Here is a 23580-nt window from a genome sequence, read left to right as displayed (position 1 = left end):
CCGCCATTTTCTACAATCTGGCTGTCCCGATCACCTGATCTTTATCTGTGTGACTCCTGGCTGTGAGGCTATCTGAAAGATGTTGTGTTCAGTGTTCTAATTGCAAACTTAGCTGCACTGAACGCACGCATTGCACAACACATTCTGAAAGTGACCCAGGAAATACTTCGATCAGTTGCAGAACATGCTGTTTCTCGATTTCAATTTGTTACAGAAAACCGTGGACAGCATATTGAACATGCTTTGCACCAATCAAATGGCAATTAATAATCTGATTTAATTTTGATTGATGATTTTATGCGGTTTTTGGCCTCAGGACAATTAAAAACCGATTTTTCTCATCCAATATGATATAACCTGGCTGTGGTGGATGGGCTTATGTAACCAATAGTATCACACCTGTACACCCAGCACTCTTGAGTGGTTAAATTTGTTTAACGGCAAACATATACCTTAGGAACTGTTGTATGATTTATTTGTCATTTGTTGTCTACCATTATTGAATCACGATACTTACAGTGCCATCTGTTGCTACATTTTTTAACTATTTACTTTTCTTCTGCCATACGCTTTCCCTTGCAATTTGGTGTCATTCTGACCAGTGGTATTATTTCTACAGTGGTTTGAAGATTTAACTTTAATTATATTCACCCTGTAAATTATGGTGCCAGGTAAAACAGGCTTTCACAAATATTAATCTATGTAGCATCCATCCTAGTCTGCAGGACAGCTGTACTGACTACTGGATGGAAGTTAAGAGCATGTGGTTGACCATCAAAATATTAAAGTGATTAACTTATTGTCATTAACTACAGAAATTATTTATTTCACAACTGTAATATCGGCCTTAAGGTCATTATCAAGCGATAATTTTGCTTCAAAACAAGTAAAACATTAAAACCCTTGACATGTATTTATGTCATCATCCGAACTGAGCCTTTCCACAATAAGAATACAGCAAGACTAAATGGGCGTGAAGCTCCGTACATTGTGAAATGATGACAAGTACACATGTCAGAGGATTTTAAAGTTTAACATATTCTGAAGCAAAATTATGGCTTGATAATGGCATTATGGCTCAAATTGCAATTGTGAAATAAATAATTTCTGCAGTCAATGGTGAATATCATATCCTTTAAAAATGTTAAAGGCATGTACAACAGACTGGTGAGTTACATCACTATCAACACCAGAGGAAATGCTGAAGATGAATGACATTTATAAAGATGACATACAAAAGAGCAAGTACACCTCATGCACACATGACTGCTATCTCCAGCCACTCCTCTGACTCTGAAGGGGTAGGATAAGCCTATGACGTGACTGGAATAAGGAGTGCCGGGTGGGTGGATTGGACAGGTCTTGCACCTGTGTCTTCCACAGTGATGTGATCGCTGGGATAAGGGGGTTTGATTGGGAGCAGCACATGGATGCACTAATATATTGTGGAGGTAGGATGGGCAACAGAACACCACTTTAGGAGATCTGGGAAGGATCTTTGGCAGGATGTCCCTTATTTCACAGCATGATGATAGATAATCAAAGCCCCGACAAAGGATGTAGATAAGCTGTTCCAGTCCAGGGTGGTAAGAGATGTCAGTTGTCGAAATGCAGTTTCTGTTAGTGGTTGGTGGGATTAATTGGACAGTGGTGACGATAAAGCCATAAGAGAGGTGGTGGTCAATGTCAAGGAAGGTGGCACGCTGAGTTGACTAGGACAGGAGAAGCGGATGAGACAGAAGCATCAACAGTGACATGAACTCCCTTGCTCAGTACGCTGAAGGTCTTTGCCCAATCCGCCCAACCAGCCCTCCTCATTCCAGCCACGTCGTAGGTTTATCCTACCCCTTCAGAGGCCGGGCCACTTATGAAAGCAGCCATGTCACATAGCAGCTCTGCCGCAATCATATCTCAGCTTTTTTGTTTGGTATGTCCACCAACCAGCTGTCCACCAGGATGACTGGCCACTGCCAAAATGTGACCACAAGCAAAGTGGGTCTCCCTGTGCCACAACATGCAGCTAAACGTAACATGCTTGATTTCAATAGTTGCTTCATAACCCAACTCCCTTGTCCAGAATGTTGAAGGTTTCATAAAGACCTTCATTGACAGGCACTACCCCCAGATCTAGTTCGCAAACAAATTTCCCATGACATATCCCCAAACACCCCCATCCCCCAGCATATCCAAGAAACAGCTACAAAGGAGCATCCCCTTCATCACACTATATCTTTCTGGAGTGGAACAAATGTACCACATCCTCCATCAGAGCTTTAGTTATCTATCAATATTCCCTGAAATAAGGGACATCCTACCCAACATTTTTCTACCTATCCTAAATTGGCATTCCGTCACCCAGTCAACCTCCACAACATCCTAGTCCACCCCTACGACACTCCCAAACCCAGCCCCTAACCACAGGGATCATATCCCTGCAGAAGACCCAAGTGCAAGACCCACCCAATCCACCTGCTCAGCACCTCACACTCCAGTCTGTGACAGGCAAATCCCACTTGTGAAAGCACCCATGTCATATACCCCCCCCCCCCCTTTTCCCCCAGCCTCTAAATGCTGTCCTGCTGCATTGTAGTCCCTGCAAGCTCTGCAAGACATCATCCTAGCCACACTATCCCTCCCCGTTCAGCCAAAAGCTCAATGTGTAACAATATTTTTGTTGTGCCTGTCTGCAACTCAACGTGTCATCTTTATGGCGGGTAGCAAACTATACTTTTCATAATAATGTTAATATTCCAACCTGGAATTTCCACTGTTTGACATTTATGAAGATAGTGAACAACATTAATTATCAAGAATTTGCAAATGATTTTTGTAATATGACAATTAAACAGAAATTAACACGATTTTGGCAAAAGAAGTCTAGCAGCAGTGTACTGCAGCTACTTAGCTGTAGCAGTCATTTACACTTCATATTTTCTGCACTACATAAAATTCCTAGGCCTGATAGAATCCCTGTCAGATTCAATACAGAATTTGTTGCTGTGTTATCCCCTCTTTTAACTTCAATACATTGCAGATACTCGAACAAAGAAAAGTGTGCCCTGCAGTTGGAAGACAGCACAAGTCTCACTCATATACTAGAAATATATCAGAAGTGATTCATAAAACAATTTCATATCAGTGACATTCTTCTCTTCTGAAATCTCAGAGCACAGTCTGGGCTCAAACACAATGAGGTTGTCTAACGGAATGGCCTCCACCATGCTGACCAATACAGGTTCAGAAAACACTGACCATGCCAAACTCAACTTGTGCTCTTCCCACATAACACCATGAAAATTATGGATCAAGGCAATCAGCTGCATGCAGTATTTCTTGACTTCTGAAAAACTCTCGACTCAGTACAACAACAAATCTTATTAACTGAAGTATTATCATACAGGGTATCAAGTGAAATATTAGACTGGATGTATGATTTCTTGAAAGGAAGTAAGCAGTATGCCAGCCCGGATGGAGAGTAATTGGCAGGTTTAGAAGTAACTTCATGTGTGCCCTAGGAAAATGTGTATGCATCATTGGTGTTCATGCTGTGTACTGACCTATTGGCCCAGGAAATAATATTATAACTCAATCAGATCTTGATAAAATTTCAAACTGGTGCAAGTACTGGCAGCTTGCTTTAAATGTTCAGAAACTGAAAATTGTGCATTTCCTAAATGCAAAAATACAGTATCATATGACTATGACATCAGTGAATCCTAATTATAAGGGGCGTTCAAAAAGAAACAAGCCAGAGGCATAATTTCAGAAACAAGTACCTGTATGTTAGAAGTATTGACCCTGGCTGTTAAGACACTTATCCCACTGTGACACAAGACAGTGAATGGCTGTCTCATAAAATTCCTGGGGCTGTGATGTGAACCAGTTCTGAACATACAGCTGGACGTCCTCCTGATTCACTTCCTGCAGCAAGGGACAACACTGAATGCCCAGTGTTACTCTCAAACCTCAACCACCCTTCCCCAACCGATCAAATCAAAATAACCAGGCAATCTCACCCATGGGGTGACAATGCAAAGCCTCATACGGCCAATACAGTCGCGGCACTCCTGCAGAAATTCAAATGGGAGGTTCTTGGCCACCCTCCATACAGTCTGGACCTCTCCCCCTGTGATTACACCATTTTTGGTCTCCTCAAAAAGGCTCTGAAGGGTAAACGATTCACCTCGGACGACGATGTCCAGCTGTATGTATGTGCAGAACTGATTCACATTCCAGCCCCAGGAATTTTATGAGATAGCCATTCACTGCCTTGTGTCACAGAGGGACAAGTATCCCAACAGTCAGGGTCAATACTTCTAACATATAGATACTGGTTTCTGTAATTATGCCTCCGGCTTGTTTCTTTTTGAATGCCTCTTATACATTCAGACAACTCAAATGCCTTAGTGCAACAATTTTTGGGATTGTGAAATGGAATGATCACAAAGGCTCAGTCATAGCAGGTGGAAGACTTGGGTTCATTCATAAGGTACTGAGAAAATTCAGTCAGTCTGCAAAGACGAAGGCTTACGAAACACTGGTGCAATTCATCCTAGAACAATGCTCAAGTGTGTGGAATCTGTACCAAACAGGACTGACAGGATAATGGCACGAAAATGCTGGAAAACTTGAACTGGAAGTTCCTTGGAGATAGGTGTCAACTAACCTATGAAAACCTGTTTGCAAAGGTTAAAGAACCTGTGTAAGTGAGGAATCCAGTAGGACATTACAGTCCCCCACATTTCACTTCCTTAGGGACCAAAAAGACAATATTAAACTGGTCACAGCATGCACCAGAGGTATTTAAACAGTCACTTCCCCTGAGCTGCATACAGGAATGGGAAAGAAAGAAATCCTGGTGTGGTACAATGGAAAGTACCCTCTGCCACACGTTTAACAGTGGTTTGCAGAGTAAGGATGTAGCTGTAGATTGTAATAAACTTCTGGATGAAGATACAAAAATATATGGACTAGGGTAGAATACTGAACATTTTTTCTGCTATTACGTAGTTTTGTACTTTCTTTAGTACAAAGTCTCTTCAGCTGCATGTGGATACTTTTGGAGGGCTGTGTTGTTGTATATACATAAACTTGCATCTGGGAATTGCCATCTTTTAATGAATTAGACACAAAGAAATAGCTCATCTGCAGGACAAAGAGAGAAGGTATCCATTATGACCTTTTTGATAGAGTAATACAAAATTTTAATGGAGCCATCAAACCAGTCTCAGGACTGAAAACCACCACCACCACCACCACCACCACAACAACAACAACAGCAACAACAACAATTTTGGTAAACTGTAAAAAATCTATTCATGGTCACCAGCAAGGACTTAAAACAATATTCTTCGCAAATGTGGCAAACAACTATTGTATTTATTGTATGAGCGGTCATAAACAACACTTCAACTCTCAAGATAGCAAACAGAATACTTTATTTGGCTATTTGGAATAAACACAATTTACTCTTAAATGTCTAGTATTTACCTTTGAAAGTAAAAGAATGACAACGAGGTTTGCAGTTTTACATGGTACACAGTACATCAACTGGTACTGTTTGATTCTAGTTGCTTCATTCAGCACCCAAACATGTTGTGGCTACAACTTTCAGAAGGAAACATTTAATGTGTCACTGCAATTGTTTCTACAGGGTGTACTAGGAGCAATTGTCAGTATTAAGTAATCATTTGAAACAAAAAAGTCCAGTGAACATAGGCTCCAAAATGCCTACCTTAAGAGCAATGAGCAGGTCTTCATCTTTAATGTGGAACATATCTCTTCTACTGAACAATTGCTCATAGCTCTTTACGTACACATCTTAGAGTCCATGTTTACCAGATTTTTTTTGCTTTGAATGATATTTCCTGTCATGTCCATGAACACTGACAATTCCTCCTGGGACACTATATATCATGACAAAACTGAAGCCTAAGTTATAAAAACTTATTTGCTTCAGTGACTTTCTTTTTAAAGAGTTTAAGTTTAAAGTTCATACAATAGTGTGATTATTACAGATTAAATACTTTCTCATATCATAGAAGAACTTGGGAAGAAGTCAGACAAAGTTGTGTATATTGAATCATTTTGGCAGTGTCCAGGAGAGGATTTAGGAAACCACAGACAAATTGAAAGGCTTCAATGCAATTACATTTTTTTTTCACAGCACTGTTCACTTTCAGCTGTTGTTTCACTCTAAGTAGTAATACTTTTTACTTTACAAAGATTGTATTCAGTCCCACAGTAACCTCATAATACCGACCAGCTACTACATCATTTTCTCCCACTTTCATCACGTGGAGGTTGTACAGAGGGGCATGGGGTTATCAGAATGCTCTATCAGCTGTGGTCAGCTTTCCAGACCTTGCATCTATTACCTGTAATTAAAGTAGCTCCTCAACTGGCATTTGGAGGCTAAGTGCACCCTGTTCTATCCCTCCAACCATGGAACAAGGAACAATCCCTAGAAGTACTGGAAATTCAAAATGGGTTCTCTGGATGGTAGACTGACATGCTGACTCTCATCTAAGATGTGCTGCACAGTAATACATTTCTTCTATTTTCTTTATGATTACCCCATGCCTCACAAATTTGCTTTGTTAATTCTACAATAGTATGAATATAGAAAAAATACAAAACCTCAGCCTGAAAGATAAAAACAACTTAAATACCATGGTACCTGAAGGAGGATGGATATGGATATTGTGTTATGGGCGCTCAACAGTGTAGTCTTTAGCGCTCGAAAGGTACCTGAGTATTCTCACCTGAGAGAATATGGAAGGTTTAGGTTTTGGCAGTGCTACTGATACCACATTCTCAGTGATATCCACGCAGCTGGGGGCTGTCACTCACACCTCTACATGAGAATGAGGTGAATGTTTTCATAGGCCATGTTACATCACCTGGGTGTGGCCAATCACCTCTTACCACAGATGCAAGAAGGCAACCAATGCACTACAAGTCACTTGTGGCACTATGCTTGCATACTGCCTAGCTATGCAATCTGCTAAGACTGTTTCTATCATACAAAACACTGCTATATTACTTAGACTCTGCTCATGAACCCTACTGTGATTACTGGTCATTGCACTGTTGACAACTCTTGGTCATGGACTGGTTTTCGATGTGAATAGATTCTTGTCACGGCACTGAGGGACAATGTGTCCAATCTTCTAAATTACTGGTATTCTGCTCTTGTGCAATAAAGCACAGCTGTGGTCAACATTAAATTGGCCACGAGGTATTCTGAACAGTGTGTATGAATGAGTAACCAGAGAAATGGACTAGTAATTTCTAAAGACTTGGCAATGACAAATGTATTTGTAAGAACAAAAATTACAACAGTAACTGCAGCAAATTGGGCAACTGCAATGGTGGGACATAAAAGCTAGAAGTGCACTAGAAGAAGGAAGAAGGAGTGAAACTTTATTATGCAACAGAAAGCACACTTGACCATCCATCAGAAGCTGTCTTCACCACCACAGCATCCTGCAGGTTTTATATCTGCATTCCCAGCATTGTATGATGATTATGAGGACTGGGAATCTGTACAAAATGAAACAGAGCCTCACATCATTTACAGTAAAGGAAGGAAGGAAAGTTGGGTTTAATGTCCCATTGAGATCAAGGTCATTAGAGATGGAGCACAAGCTCGGATTGTGTCAAGGATGGGGAAGGAAATCGGCCATACCCTTTCAATGGAACCCTCCAGGCATTTGCCCGGAGTGATTTAGGGAAATCATGGAAAATCTAAATCTGGATGGTTGGATGGGGATTTGAACCGTTGTACTCCTGAGTGGGAGTCAAATGCGCTAACCACTCCGCCACCTCGCTCGGTTATGGTACAGAAAGTGTATAGTAAGGAAGTACTCTTTTCCCGGTGTGGTCAGGATATATTTCAGTTACTGTATAAGCAGTAGACCTTCATTCACTGTAACATAGAAATATGTGAATTGCGAATGGTACTATCAAAGGTACATGTGCGCATGCATGACCCCCCCCCCCCCCCTTCCGTGCACACACTGCAGCAACTTGACTGTGTGCTTTCATAAGTCACAAAAAGATAGATCAAAACTAGAAATGCTGATTAGTGAATCTTTTTGGTTTATGTCACAAATGCTCATTTCACTGTTATCAGTGTCAGTCATCATATACAGGTTCATTAATTTGTGTTATCATACACAAGAACATGCCACATAGAGAAATCCTCCATGAAGCATGTGAATTATTGGGTCTTACCCTTGAATAAGTATAGCAAATTGCTTAGACTGTGGAAGTCACTTAACAGGCCGATGCACAAGAGGTTTGTTACCTTTGGGTATTTCAAATGCTAGTGTGATGTCAAAACAACAGCCTGACTTCAGATGACAACAAACACCTACCAAGAATACAGTCCAGTTTTCTTGGCAGGGAACAGCAACTTTTCCACCTAGGAAAACACATCAGAGGAAGTTAATAGCTCAGCACAGTCAGAAATTGAGTGTCATAGCCAGCAAGCTTGGTACTTCTCTGAATATCCTGCTATCAAAGTGGTTATTAACACACTAGAAGCTCACTGTTACATGTTCAATAAACCACATAAAATGTCAGTGAATCTAGTCATAAATCAAAACCAAGGCTCTATAGGTAATCTATTAATCTTGGCCAACACCCACACAGCCTTGAAAGTGAAGTCCCACTGATTTTTCTGAGTCTTTCATAAATACATGTGGCTGATGCTGGAAGATGTGTTTTTAAATTTTTATTACATTGTATAACTGCCACATATTACCGAAAGGCAATTTTACAGAGTGAACACAAAGTTTGCCAATCAAAGGCCTTCCCCTGATCTTCAGTCCTACAACTGGTTTGATAAAGGTCTCCAAGAGTCTATTCTGTGTAAGCCTCTTAATTTCTGTTTAACTACTGCAACATTCATCTATTTTAACCTGCTTATTGTAACAAGCCTTGGTCTCCTCCTACAGTTTTTACCCTCAAACTTAATTCCTTTGTGCCTGAGGATTGTAAGTTGTCATATAATTTTTTTCTCCATTTCAATTCAGTGATTCAGTAACTCTTTGTTGGTTACTTGCTCTATCCATACAATCTTCAGCATCCTTCTATAGCACCAGATTTCAAGAGCTTCTATTTTTTTCTTGTGTGAATTCTTTATCACCATAATTTCACTTGTGTACCAGGCTACACTCCACACAATTACCTTCAAAAAAGATCACTTGCTGCTTAAATTTATATTTGACGATAACAAATCCCTCTTTTCCAGAAATGCCTTTTGGCTACTCCCAGTCTGAATATCATATCCTCTTAACTTTGGCCACCATCGGTTACTTTGTTGCACTATTAGCAAAACTAATCTATTACTTTTAGGATCACATTTCTTCATCTAATTCCCTCAGCATCACCTAATTTAATTTGACTACTTTCCATAACCCTTATTTTACTTTTGTTGCTGTTCATCTTATGTCCTTCAGCCTATAACTATTGCCCAATTTTTCTACAACAATACAGGTGTTTAATCAGTTATCTATAAGGACTCAATGAATATACATTCTCTGAACAGGTATGATCAGAATTATGGGAGCCCTGACATAACTAAATATGAGTGTCAGCAAGAAATGTATGCCCCAGAACATCCTCAAACAGTAGTTGCTAAAGCTTCAAACACTTAACTGTTGCAAGAATGGAAAAGACAGACTTCAAAACAGTTGAACACCTGGTACGGTAGTTAAGAACTGCCGTGAAAGGGATACACAGCATGCAGAAGAAGATTTTTTTTATCTGTTTCATAAGCAGTCACTGAACAGAATAAAATATTCTGAATAACTAAATCTGAGGCCACAGTTATAGGGGAAGCATAGATAAGTTGTGCTTCTAAAGAGACTCCCTTGAAGCCACCTTAAGCCCTAAATATTACGTACATGAAATACAGGAATCTTATGAAATTTATGCCATTAATTTACCATCCATTTTACACAAATCTGATTCACAAAGAGGAGAGCCAAAGTGCTTGTCAACAACAACAGCAATGCCAACAGGCTGAATAAGATGGAGAGCCATGTATGTTTCTTGAGACAAATTCTGAGTCATGCTTCACACAGGTGAAGTTTTACATTTTTAAGCAAATCTTTTTGTGAAACTATAAATAATTCTACACTTACTTACTATATATTGCCCTATTATGACTTAGAAAAGAAGAGCATGAGGAAATAAAAGCAAAACCTTATTAAAGAGGACCCCTGAAGGGACAAAGTACTACATAATCAGTGGCTTCCAGATATAAATAGTTCCTGTACAGGAGAGTGAAAACTGCATCACATATCAGATTACATCAAGCCAAAGAAATTGCCACTTGTTCAATTTTGCACATGAAGTGCATTTACTTATATGGCTTCTACATATTTCATGTTTTATTGCAAATAATTTTTTCTTTTATGATGCAAACTTAAAATTCACTATAACATAGGACTGAACAACTGAATTAAAACAAAGTAATCTTAGTGCTCTTGGGCACTGATACAATAATTATACTTACATGCACTGCTGACTTCACTTCTTGCCATATCACTGAACTGTCAGTATCTTCTGACATCAAACTAGTGTAATTTGGTGGATTCAGTATGTTCTCAACGCCAGCTGCTGCCAATAATTTCTGTTGCAAAGCCATTTTTTCTTCCAGTATTTGGGCCTGTTCAAGATCCTTCTGTCGAAGCATACCTGACAAAGTAGAAATACTGTCATAATCATAACTGTAAGAGACAAAACCATTACAGATGAGTGCTGGCACTTAGGTCTGAACTATACTCATTTCAATCTAAAATAAATAGGTTGAATCACACCTATCATACAAAGGGCTAATACTGATTATGAAATGTAGTCCTGCACAAAAATAGTTGTTGTTTCTACATTCAGCATACATACCCCTTTTGTATGTACCGAAAAAATATGCAGTGCTTAACAGAAAATTCTGAAAATGAATCAGATAAATTGATAAAAGAGGTAAAACTACCAGTGTGAAGTGGAAAACACGTCACATGTGACCTCTGTTACAATAACTGTATGAGGTATGCAGTTTCCTGAATTAATTTTCCTGAGATATTAAAAGTACATGTCAGATGACAACCTTTTACTTTTGTAGACAACACACTACAATTTTGAGCAATAACATTTTGAAATATGGAATGAAACACTGATGTGTACACTGAAGCATCAAACGTTTTATTGAGGGAAGAAGAATGATTGGATTATGTGGAGGAAGATGAGTTGTTAATACTTTTATGTGAATGGGTTTCTCTGAAATTCAGTGAGCATGTTGAAGTCAGATTTTAACCTACTGATAAGAAGAAACTAGACAACTACAAGAGTACAGACACTCATTTTGATATCACATTTGAAACTATATTTTATTATGGTATATTAAATGTCTAGCTTTTATTGGCTGCGCATCATATGGATAAGGTGATAAGTTTTGATGCCATTTTTATTTAGTCTCTATTTCTAATTGTGTGATAGTGAGGCTTAAATAAAATTCTCTAACCAAATAACTTGCACTCAGTGAATCAAAAAAATTGAGGCTACTGATTGCAACAGACAGTAAAACACCTCTACTCAGACTACACTGCACAGTTGAAAGAATATTTGAACAGTTGATAAATTTCTGTTATCAACATTTGTGTTGTGGATGTCTGTTTCATATGCATATACAGCTTTGTGTTCCACAACTCACAAACAGAGCAATGTCCTCCAGACTCTTCGAATATTACCAGCACAAACAAACACTCAAAACTCAGTTCACTTTGCAAATATTACAAGCTCAATGCAATAGTGTCATAAATACTGTGAATCACAAAATACCATTAATTTTTACAAGCATATAATTATTTGGATTTTTAAATATTTATCTTCATGAAACAAAAGCAAAATACTTTCTGTAATTTTGAAATAGATAAAGTATTTGTGGGAGAGCTGTAGCTGGTCAAGAATCACAGATTATGGCAGTACGAACAATGATGAACTTCAAATGTTTTGACACTATCTTTATTAGACTTTTTAAGAAGTAAGAATAATCAACCAGAATGGACCAGTAAGAAACATAGTGCATCACTGATACATTTCTCATGTCACTGTAGAGTCAGTGCATATCTCCTCATCTGCCACATTATGGCAGTATAGTTTGTACCTTTATCCCATTTCACTTACTGCATACAGGACTTTCATATGTAAGGCAATATGCAAAAATCTCAATAGGAGATGCTTTTTGCAGTGTCCCAATGGAGATTGTTCACTATTGCTTCCTTCTATTTGGCTAGAGTAGTACCCTTTCTGGGAACATCATTCAAGCACTTTAAAGGAGGCTAAGTAACTAGCACAATACGTACAGTTATAGGGGGGGGGGGGGGGGGGGGAATGGTTCCCCCAAGACCCAGGGACCTTACCAAGTTTGGGAGGCCTGTGTTCCTCAATGATAAAGACAAGTGTCCCATAGTTACAACCACAATGGAGGGATATCTGTGGAAAGGCCAGACAAACAAGTAATTCCTGAAGAGGGACAGCAGTCTTTTCAGTAGTTGCTGTTGTAAGAGCCTGGATGACTGACTGACCTGGCCTAGTAACGTCAGCTCACTCAGTCTGCTTCTGTAAGCTTAGATGATGATGGCATCCTCTTGGGTAAAATATTCTGAAGGTAAAACAGGCCCCCATTTGGAGCTATAGATGGCGACTACAAAAGAAAATGGATAGGTTGGTTGTATATAGTGGGAGTTCGTGAAGTTTGGTACCAGAATGAGCAGGACTTCTGGTCAGGTGAGTACAACGTTATAAAAACACAGATGATGTGACTTACCGAATGAAAGTGCTGGCAGGTCGATAGACACACAAACAAACACAAACATACACACGAAATTCAAGATATCGCAACAAACTGTTGCCTCATCAGGAAAGAGGGAAGGAGAGGGAAAGACGAAAGGATGTGGGTTTTAAGGGGGAGGGTAAGGAGTCATTCCAATCCCAGGAGCGGAAAGACTTACCTTAGGGGGAAAAAAGGACAGGTATACACTCGCGCACACACACACATATCCATCCGCACATACACAGACACAAGCAGATTTGAAATACCTGCTTGTGTCTGTGTATGTGCGGATGGATATGTGTGTGTGTGAGTGTATACCTGTCCTTTTTTCCCCCTAAGGTAAGTCTTTCCGCTCCCGGGATTGGAATGACTCCTTACCCACTCCCATAAAACCCACATCCTTTCGTCTTCCCTCTTTCCTGATGAGGCAACAGTTTGTTGCGAAAGCTTGAATTTCGTGTGTATGTTTGTGTTTGTTTGTGTGTCTATCGACCTGCCAGCACTTTCGTTCGGTAAGTCACATCATCTGTGTTTTTAGATACATTTTTTCCACATGGAATGTTTCCCTCTATTATATTCAATCTCATATATATATATATATCAGTGAAAAGTTCTATTAGAATGTGTCCAGGATATGTCACACACACACACATACACACACACACACACACACACACACACACACACACACGGTCCATTAAGAAAATAGAAATTGGTCCATTAAGAAAATAGAAATTGGTCCATTAAGAAAATAGAAATGCAAATAAACTACTACGAACAGTATGGTGAATGCATTATCGAAGATAGACATGATGCCCATGCCCACCACAGTAGTACAAATTTTTATGCCAACTACCGATAGCTCTGCAGATGAAGAGACTGAAAGAATCTATGATGAGATAAAATAAATTATTCAGGCAATTGAGAGAGAGGGAAATTTAATTGTGATGGAGGACTGGAATTTGATAGTAGGAAAAGAAAGAAAACAAACCATAGTAGGGGAATATAGACTGGGACAAAGGAATGAGAAATTAAGCAACCTAATAGAATTTTGTACAGGGGATAGTTTAATCATCATTAACACTTGGTTTAAGTATCCAGCAAGAAGGTTGCATTCTTCAAAGAGACCTGGAGACAGAGGAGGGTTTCAAATTGGTTACATAATGGTAAGACACACATTTTGGAATGTGTCCAGGATACAGGATTATAGTCATAATTCACTGGCTATGAACTGTAGAATAAAACTTAAGAAATTGCAAAAATATAGAAAATTAAGTTGATGGGACCTGGATAAGTTGAATGAGCCTGAGGTTACTGGGAGCTTCAAAGGGGTTACTATGCAATTAGAAACTGATTGACCAAAACAGGGGAAAGGAAAGGACCAAATAGGTAAAAAGACAAGGCCTAGTACTAATCCTTGGATATCACAGGAGATTCTGAATTTAAATGATGAAAAGGAGAAAATATAAAAATGTGGCAAATGAAGCAGGCAAAAGGAAATACAAACATATAAAAACTGAGATTGGCAGAAAGAGCGAAATGGGTGAGGAGGAATGGACAGAGGACAAATGGAAAGCTATAGAAGTATATATAACTGGAGGAGAGGGAAACATTCCATGTGGGAAAAATATAAGGTAAGTTTTCCCCCCTAAGGTAAGTCTTTCTGCTTCCGGGATTGGAATGACTCCTTACCCTCTCCCTTAAAACCCACATCCTTTCATCTTTCCCTCTCCTTCCTTCTTTCCTGATGAAGCAACCTTGGATTGCGAAAGCTTGAAATTTGTGTGTGTGTGTGTTTGTGTGTTTTTTATTGTGTCTATCTACCAGCACTTTCTCGTTTGGTATGTTACAGCATCTTCCACGGGAAAACTAAAGAGACCTTTGGAAAAATGAGAAAGAGGTGTATGAAAGTCAAGAGCTCAGATGGACTTCCATAAGACAATAATAACCTCAAATACAAGGACGGCAGATGCCGACAGGTGTGAATATTACTGAACTACCAGTTTAATTCATTATGGCTGCAAATACTGACAAGAATTCATTACAGAAGAATGGCAAAAATGGTAGAAGCTGACGTCAGGGAAGATTGGTTTGATTTCCAGAGAAACATAAGAACACACGAGGCAACACTGGCCCTATGATGTTTCTCAAAAGACTGGTTAAAAGAGAGCAAACCTATGTTTATAGCATTTGTAGACAGAGAGAAAGCTTTTGACAATTCTGACACTCTTTGAACTTCTGAAGGCAACAGGGATAAAATACGGGGAGTGAAAGGTTGTATACAGCATGCACAGAAACCAGACTTCAGTTGTACGAGTCTAAGGACATGAAAGAGAACCAGGGTTGAAAATGGTAGAGACTGGAGGTTGTAGCCTATCCCCCATATTATACAATCTGTACATTGTGCAAGCAGTAAAGGAAACTAAAGGAAAACTTGGAGAACGAATTAAAGTTCAGGGATGACACTGTGGTTCTGTCAGAGACAGCAAAGGTCTTGGAAGAGAAGCTGAAGGAAAAGTAAAGTGTTTTCAGTAGAAATTACAAGATGAACATCAACAAACATAAATCAAGTGTAATGGAACAGTTAAGTTTGGTGGTACCGAGATAATTAGATTACGGAAGTAAATGAGACACTAAAAGTATTAAAAGAGATTTGTTATTTGGGAATAAAAACAACTGATGACAGCTGAAGTAGAGAGGACATAAAATTCGGACTGGCAGTGGCAAATAAAATATTTCTGAATAAAAGAAATTTGGTAACATGTAAAGTATATTTAAATAATTTGAAGTCTTTCCTGAAGGTATTTGTCTGGAGTGTAACCTTGTAGGGAAGTGAAATGTGGAAGATAAGCAGTTCAGACAAGAAGAGTGTAACAGTTTGCTTCTGGGTGCTTTGCGAAGTAGTTGTTTCAAACTCAACAGAACATCCAGAACAGTCTAATCCTCAATCATGCTGAGGAAACCTGGGAGGTCAATGAGAAGAGAATGGGTTTTGCAACTGGTGCTACAGAAGAATGTTGAGGATTAGATAGGTAGCTCATGTAACTAACGAGGAAGCACTGAATAGAGTTAGGGAGAAAAGTAATTTGTGGCACAACTTGACAGAAAGAAGGGGTCAGTTGCTAGGGCATGTTCCGAGACATTAAGGACTCATCAGTTTAATACTGAAGGGATATGTGGGAGCAAAAATTGTAGAGGAAGACCAAGAGATGAATACAGTTCAAATGGATATAAATTACAGCAGTTTCGTAGAGATGAAGAGGCTTGCACAGGATAGACTAGTGTGGAGAACTGCATCAAACCAGTTTTTGGATGGAAGACCACATCAAAATGAGAAAAATGGTTTCTAATTAAAAACTGACTAAAGTTTTGGATAACCACTAGTGACAAAATACCATGCTGCAGATATGAGCACACTGCTATGACAATACCACTATACAGACAGACAATACTAGCAACCAGAATTTCCCAAATTTCAGCCACAGAAACTGAAATGACATTACAAGATATAGTTGCCAAGCTGATTCAGGAAAAAAGTACTGTTTTATTCGTGATACAAATAGTTGGTGATTTCTTACACTGACATCATGAAACGGAACAGTAACCAGAAGCTTACTAAATATAACTTTTTTATTTTTCATAGCAAATACATTGTGAAATAAATAATTATATTCAAGAAAAGACGACTGGTACACCACTTTTAACTTCATTTCAAAAAGGCAATTTATTATGGAATAAATTATGTTGCATGCATGATGGGTTTCCCTATTCCAATTATACCACCACAAATTCTAAAAATATTTGTGTTGCTCACAGAAAATCTTTTTGAAGTGGTATTTTGTGTTTGTGAACAGATTTACTTTTTTTTTTGTTATATTCATGTACACAATAATGAGAATGAATCTGATAAAATTAATTACTGTTCCATGATCAAAAATAGACCTAAATGTTATTTCTGCTGCATGGTGTAGCTTCTTATATTGATTATCTCTGAATATTTGTGTGCATTAATATAATGCTTTAGTGCAAAATCAGACAATGGAAAACTTGGGATGGAATAAGAACAATATGAAATTGGAAAAATGTTACACACCAAATAGAGGTGGTGTTGAGTGGAAGATAGGCAAATAGAAAAAAAGACAGCTAGATGCTATTAGCTATCGGACTAAGTCCTTCACCAGATGTGGACAAAACACACCCTCATTCCATGATGCATAGCTCCCAGACAAATTTCACTGTCATCTCCAGGTTCCCAGGAATGACAGCAACCATTTATGGGTGTGAGTTAGTCACGTGTGAATGAGTGCATGTTTGGTTTGTCTATGTCAGACAAAGGATTTAGTCCAGTATCTAGCACTTTTTTTATGTGCCTGTTTCCCAATCAGGGCCTCCTCCATGTTGTGCGTAGCAATCTATTCTTCTCACATTGTTGTTAATTCTTTAGTGCATTTGATGTATCTTTGGCATTCTTGGCTGACACACAGTCTCTTATTCCATTGCACATCTTTTGTCCTGTCACCATTGTTAACTGCAAGTGTTCTGCATCTTGTGTTTAAGTGCCCTTTAATTCAAAAAATAAACCTCATGCATCATAAGCTGTTATAATTTGAGCGCAGTCTGTCCAACGGGTTTTGGGCTCCATAAATTTTACACATCTGAACCTCTCTTGCCATAATAGAGCTAAGTCAGATGATGCGCAACTTGCTTGTTCAGTGTTTTCCCTACAAAACTGTTTGTAACACTGATTTTCAGCCTTTATGTGAACTGTCACTGGCCTCTCACTAAATAACTAAATCTTATTGTTGTTAAATGTGACTTTTTAATCATTACTGACTGCTTTCCCTCTGAACAGAAATTATTTTTCAAACTAAGTACACACGGGGTGCATTCAAGTTCTAAGGCCTCTGATTTTTTTTCTCCAGACTGGAAAGAGATAGAAACATGCGCATTGTTTTAAAATGAGGCCGCGTTCATTGTCAATACGTCCCAGAGATGGCAGCACCGTATGGCAGATGGAATTTTACCGTCAGCAGCGAGAATGAGAACTGTTTTAAATACTTAAAATGGCGACGTTTTCCTTACTTGAACACCGTGCAATCATTCGTTTTCTGAATTTGCGTGGTGTGAAACCAATTGAAATTCATCGACAGTTGAAGGAGACATGTGGTGATGGAGTTATGGATGTGTCGAAAGTGCGTTTGTGGGTGCGACAGTTTAATGAAGGCAGAACATCGTGTGACAACAAACCGAAACAACCTCGGGCTCGCACAAGCCGGTCTGACGACATGATCGAGAAAGTGAAGAGAATTGTTTCGGGGGATCGCCGAATGACTGTTGAACAGATTGCCTCCAGAGTTGGCATTTCTGTGGGTTCTGTGCACACAATCCTGCACGCCGACCTGAAAATGCGAAAAGTGTCATCCAGGTGGGTGCCACGAATGCTGACGGACGACCACATGGCTGCCAGTGTGGCATGTTGCCAAGCAATGTTGACGCGCAATGACAGCATGAATGGGACTTTCTTTTCATCGGTTGTGACAATGGATGAGACGTGGATGCCATTTTTCAATCCAGAAACAAAGTGCCAGTCAGCTTAATGGAAGCACACAGATTCACCGCCACCAAAAAAATTTCGGGTAACCGCCAGTGCTGAAAAAATGATGGTGTCCATGTTCTGGGACAGCGAGGGCGTAATCCTTAGCCATTGCGTTCCAAAGGGCACTACGGTAACAGGTGCATCCTACGAAAATGTTTTGAAGAACAAATTCCTTCCTGCACTGCAACAAAAATGTCCGGGAAGAGCTGCGCATGTGCTGTTTCACCACGACAACGCACCCGCACATCGAGCTAACGTTACGCAACAGTTTCTTCATGATAACAACTTTGAAGTGATTCCTCACGCTCCCTACTCACCTGACCTGGCTCCTAGTGACTTTTGGCTTTTTCCAACAATGAAAGACACTCTTCGTGGCCGCACTTTCACCAGCCATGCTGGTATTGCCTCAGCGATTTTCCAGTGGTCAAAACAGACTCCTAAAGAAGCCTTCGGCGCTGCCATGGAATCATGGCGTCAGCGTTGTGAAAAATGTGTACGTCTGCAGGGCGATTACGTCGAGAAGTAACACCAGCTTCATCAATTTTGGGTGAGTAGTTAATTAGAAAAAAAATCGGAGGCCTTAGAACTTGAATGCACCTCGTACAACGTATCTTGCAGTGTATGAGGTTCCCGTGCACTGTTTATCAGTACATTTAACATGACTGATCAATACCTTCACTACAGACAGCAGAAGCATCTTCTATCTAGACAGGAACTTTAAATACCTTATGCAAATTCTTTAGTGGAACACATCAGTTTGGTACACTGCGTAAGAAGGGATTTAGATCAAATCTGCAGACCCATGCCTTTGCTCCAAAAGAATATGTTCATGCCGATGTATGGAAAAAGATACCATGCAAAACATTAAGTGGAGTGGACTTTTTTATTATTTTTAAAGATAGCTTGATTTTATTAAGATTTGTATATTTTGCCAGGAACAAAAGTGATGTTGCTTCTGTGTTCTTAGAGTTTTAACAGCCAATGGAATAACAGATGGGAAACAGGCTTAAAGTTATTTGGACAGACAATGGGACAGTATTTGTTAATGATCGGTTTCATAATCATTTCAGGAAGACTGGTAGCATCCATGAAACGAGTTCAACATATACACTAGAGCAGAATGGTAACACTGAATGTGCAGTCAGATCTGTAGTAGAAAGTGTTCACACAATGCATTTCGATTCTGGCCATCCAGAGACACTTCGGGCAGAAGCTGTCAAGATGGCAGTCTATACACTAATTGCTGTACATGTGAGCCTAATTCCGATAAGATGCCTTATGAGAAATGCTTTGGGAAGAAAATGTCATTCATGTATATGAGGAGGTTTGGACCTGAATGCTTCATCATACTTTCAGTTTCGATCCAAATTTCAAACAATATGTAATGATTATATGCTGTATGATCATATTATGAAGAAAAACTGTTTCATGACATGAGGTCTTCAGAAAAAATATCACAAGGTATCATATAGAACTCAGGACCAACAACTAGACGAATGAATACAACTTCCCAAAATATGCAAAAGGAGATGAAACTCAATAACCAGTTGAAAATGGAGATAAGGTTGTGCAAGAGTCTTAGAAATTGTGGTGAGCTTCGCCCTCCAGTTTGTTTCCTAAATTATGTGCCTTCTGAAGCAGTTAGTGATGAACCACAACTTTCAAGGATGTGATGGCATCTAGAGACTCTGAGAAGTTTTTGACCGGTTTGATGTGGTCCGCCGCAAATTCCTCTCCTGTGCCAACCTTTCCATCTGAGTAGCACTTTCAACCTATGTCCTCAATTATTTGATGGATGTATTCCAATCTCTGTCTTCCTCTACAGCTTCCTCTAGTACCACGGAAGTTAGTCCATGATGTCTTAACAAATGTCCTAACATCTTGTCCTTTCTTCTGGTCAGTGCTTACCATATATTCTTTTCCTCAACAAATCTACAAAGAACGTCATTATTCATTTACTTTATCAGCCCTAGCCAACTTTCAACACCCTTCTGTAGCACCACATCTCAAAAGCTTCAATTCTCTTCTGTTTCAGTTTTTCCACAGCCTATGTTTCACTATCATGAAATGCTGTGCTCCAAACATAGATTCTCAGAAATTCCTTATCAAATTAAGGCCTATGTTTGATTACTAGTAGACTTCTCTTGGCCAGGAATGTCCTTTTTGCCAGTGTTAGTCTGCTTTCGATGTCCTCCTCCTTCCATTCATCATGGGTTATTTTGGTTCTTATCGTAATGAAACTGGCTGTATTGAGTCGTGTGGAGTACCTGATACAGCAAGTTCTTAGCATGCGATACACGCTAAAACAGATGTGGTTAGTGTATAAGGACAATTAGTGAATATGGTCACTTAGTGCAACAGTGTGAAATAGTTGTAACGAAACTGTTAAACTGTGTCACAGACCAATTAATGTATGTTCTTAATCAGGTAAAGTAATGTACAATTAGGATAAGTCATTATCCCTTTGATATTAATTTTGGGATGTTTTGAAGAGAAAGAACAAGTTCTTGAGTCAGGGTTAATAGTGTACAAAAGGTAGTGACCTTTTTCATTCAGTTTTGTAATTATAGTTCAATTAGTAAAATTCATTGTTTACCATAATGCAAATTAACTGTGTAAACCATTAATTTTGGAAAAGCTTAACATTTATGTTACTTTGAAAGTCAGGACAGCATATTCTTACAGAAATCACCAACTAAAAATCTGTAATTAAACTTATAATTAATGTTTCTGGAACATTCTATAGAGAAATTCAGTGCAATGTCCACATATTACGAAAACTAGAAAGCATTCGTTTAAATTGGAGACATAATCTGACTCAGAAAGACAATTTGTATCATAAATAATGTTAGAAGAATGAGTCATTAATTTTTGTAACACAATTTAAAGAGTTTGTGATGTATGTAATTATTCCTCATTTTAGTCTTCAAATGTTGTAAAAAGTAATTTTAAACATTTGAATTGTAATTTTGATAATATAGAAGTATCACCAGCTCAAAATCGTTTCATATAATCATATAATTAATTAAATTATGTAAAGATATTCAAGAATGTTCTGGACTGAATAATAAGAACTTAATTGTTAACTGTATGTACGCTTCAAAATTGCACTTGTAAAAGATCGTTAAGTTCAGAAAATGCATTATCATTGTACTTGTTTTAATTTCTACCAAATCTCTGTAATGACAGTTTTTGCTCAATTAACTTACTGCATCTGTAACATCAAACATGGAATAATATAATAATGTCAAAGAACGTAATTGTTAAAAGATGTATAAATTCACCTTGTCCAAAGCCTTGGACGGCAGAGTGCAGTTGGAGTACTATCTGGTGTGTTCCGGTTTTTGGGAAGTTGTGACAGTCAGCTGTTGTATATATGGGTGTAATAAAGAAGTTTTGTCAATATATTAACTGCTGTACGTCTGGTAGTGACCCAAGACGTTTTGCAGCGAAGTTATCTCCTCCAAAAATGTAAAACATGGTACGATCAGTTGTACTATGTTAAACCTGATTTGATGGCATTGCTAAGTTAGATTTGGTGAATGGAGCTGGTATGAGAAGTTACGTTAGATTTGATGTTGGAGCTGGGCTTCTGGACCTGGTTATGTTTTACTAGGTAGCAGAATCCCATAATTTCATCTACTTTGTGGTCACCAGTCCTGGTGTCAAGTTTCTACAGCTCTCATTTCTGCTATTTCTCAGTATTTTTTTTTTTAATTTACTCCCAATTCATATTCTGTACTCATTAGACTGTTCATTCAATTCAGCAGATCCTATAATTCTTCAACATTTTCACTGAGAACAGCAATATCCCACTTCTTCATCACCAAATCCTACTGATATTCTTTCACACTGGATTTTAATTCCACTCTTGAATCTTCCCTTTATTCTGTCCCTGCTCTTTGATGTATAGATTGAAGAGTACGTGTGAGAGGCTACATCCCTGTCGTGCACCCTTTCTAATCCGAGTACTTTGTTCTTGGTCTTCCATTCTTGTTGTGTTCTCTTGGCATATTGTATATTACCTGTTTTACCCTACAGCTTACCTCTATTTTTTTTCCCTTGACTTTCGCACATCTTACACCATTTCACATTGTCGAATGCTTTTCCTAGGTCAACAAATCCTATCACTGTGTCTTGATTTTTCTTTAGTCTTGCTTCCTTATCAACTGCAATGTCAGATCTGCCTCTCTGGTGCCTTTACCTTCCTAAGCCCAAACTGATCATCATGTAATAGAACCTCAATTTTCTTTTCCATTCTTCTGTATATTATTCTTGCCAGCAACTTGCATGCATGAGCTGTTAAGCTGATTGTATGATAATTCTCGCACTTGTCAGCTTTTGCAATTATTGGAATCATGTGAATACTGTTTTTCTGAAAGTCAAATGCTATATCATCAGACTCAGATATTCTACACACCAAAGGGAACAGCTATTTTGTTGCCACTTCCCCTTCTTTTAAATTCTGGATCCATTATCTCTTTTACATCCACTCCTCTCTTTTCTTCTATCACATCATCAGCCAAGTCTTCTCCCTCACAGAGACCTTAAATTTATTCTTCCCACCTAACATCTCTGTCCTCTGCAATTAACAGTAGAATTTTCACTGAGTCCTTGCTTTTAATTTCACCGAAGATTGTTTTGAATTTTCTATATGCTGCATCAGTCCTCCCAATAATCATTTCTTTTTCAGTTTCTTCACATTTTTCATACATCCATTATGCCTCAGCTTCCCTGCACTTCCTGTTTATTTCATTCCTAAGTGACTTGTATTTCTGTAGTCCTGAATTTCACTGAACCTCTTTTGTACTTCCTTCTTTCATCAATATAATGAAGTATGTCATCTGTTACCCACAGATTCTTTGGAATTACCTTCCTTGTACCTATGTTTTTCTTTCCAACTTCTGTGATTGATATTTTTTAAAGCTGTCCATTCCTCTTAAACTGGACTGTCTGTCAAGCTATTCCTTATCGCAGTATCTATAGCCTTGATGAACTTAAAGTGTATCTCTCTTCATTCCTTAGTACTTCCATATCCTACTTCTTTACACTTTCATTATTACTGACTAACCTCTTAAACTTCAGCCTACTCTTCATCACTACTAAATTGAGGTCCGAGTCTGTATCTGCTCCTGGGTATGCC

At 38.7% G+C, this 23580-nt stretch overlaps 1 protein-coding gene across 1 annotated transcript in view; it reads right to left on the bottom strand.

Moving 5' to 3' along the window:
* Window positions 1-23580, bottom strand: part of LOC124615354 (rho guanine nucleotide exchange factor 18) — a 591378-nt gene that overhangs the window by 70021 nt on the left and 497777 nt on the right. Inside the window, exon 23 of the mRNA XM_047143164.1 lies at window positions 10529-10710. Within this exon, the coding sequence (XP_046999120.1) occupies window positions 10529-10710 (182 nt within the window). The remainder of the gene's footprint in view (window positions 1-10528; window positions 10711-23580) is intronic.

Source organism: Schistocerca americana, chromosome 5 (assembly GCF_021461395.2).
Source record: "Schistocerca americana isolate TAMUIC-IGC-003095 chromosome 5, iqSchAmer2.1, whole genome shotgun sequence".
In the NCBI taxonomy this organism is placed as follows: Eukaryota; Metazoa; Arthropoda; class Insecta; order Orthoptera; family Acrididae; genus Schistocerca; species Schistocerca americana.
The sequence above is the reverse complement of the archived record's forward strand: the minus strand, read 5'-3'. Positions and strand labels throughout refer to the sequence as shown.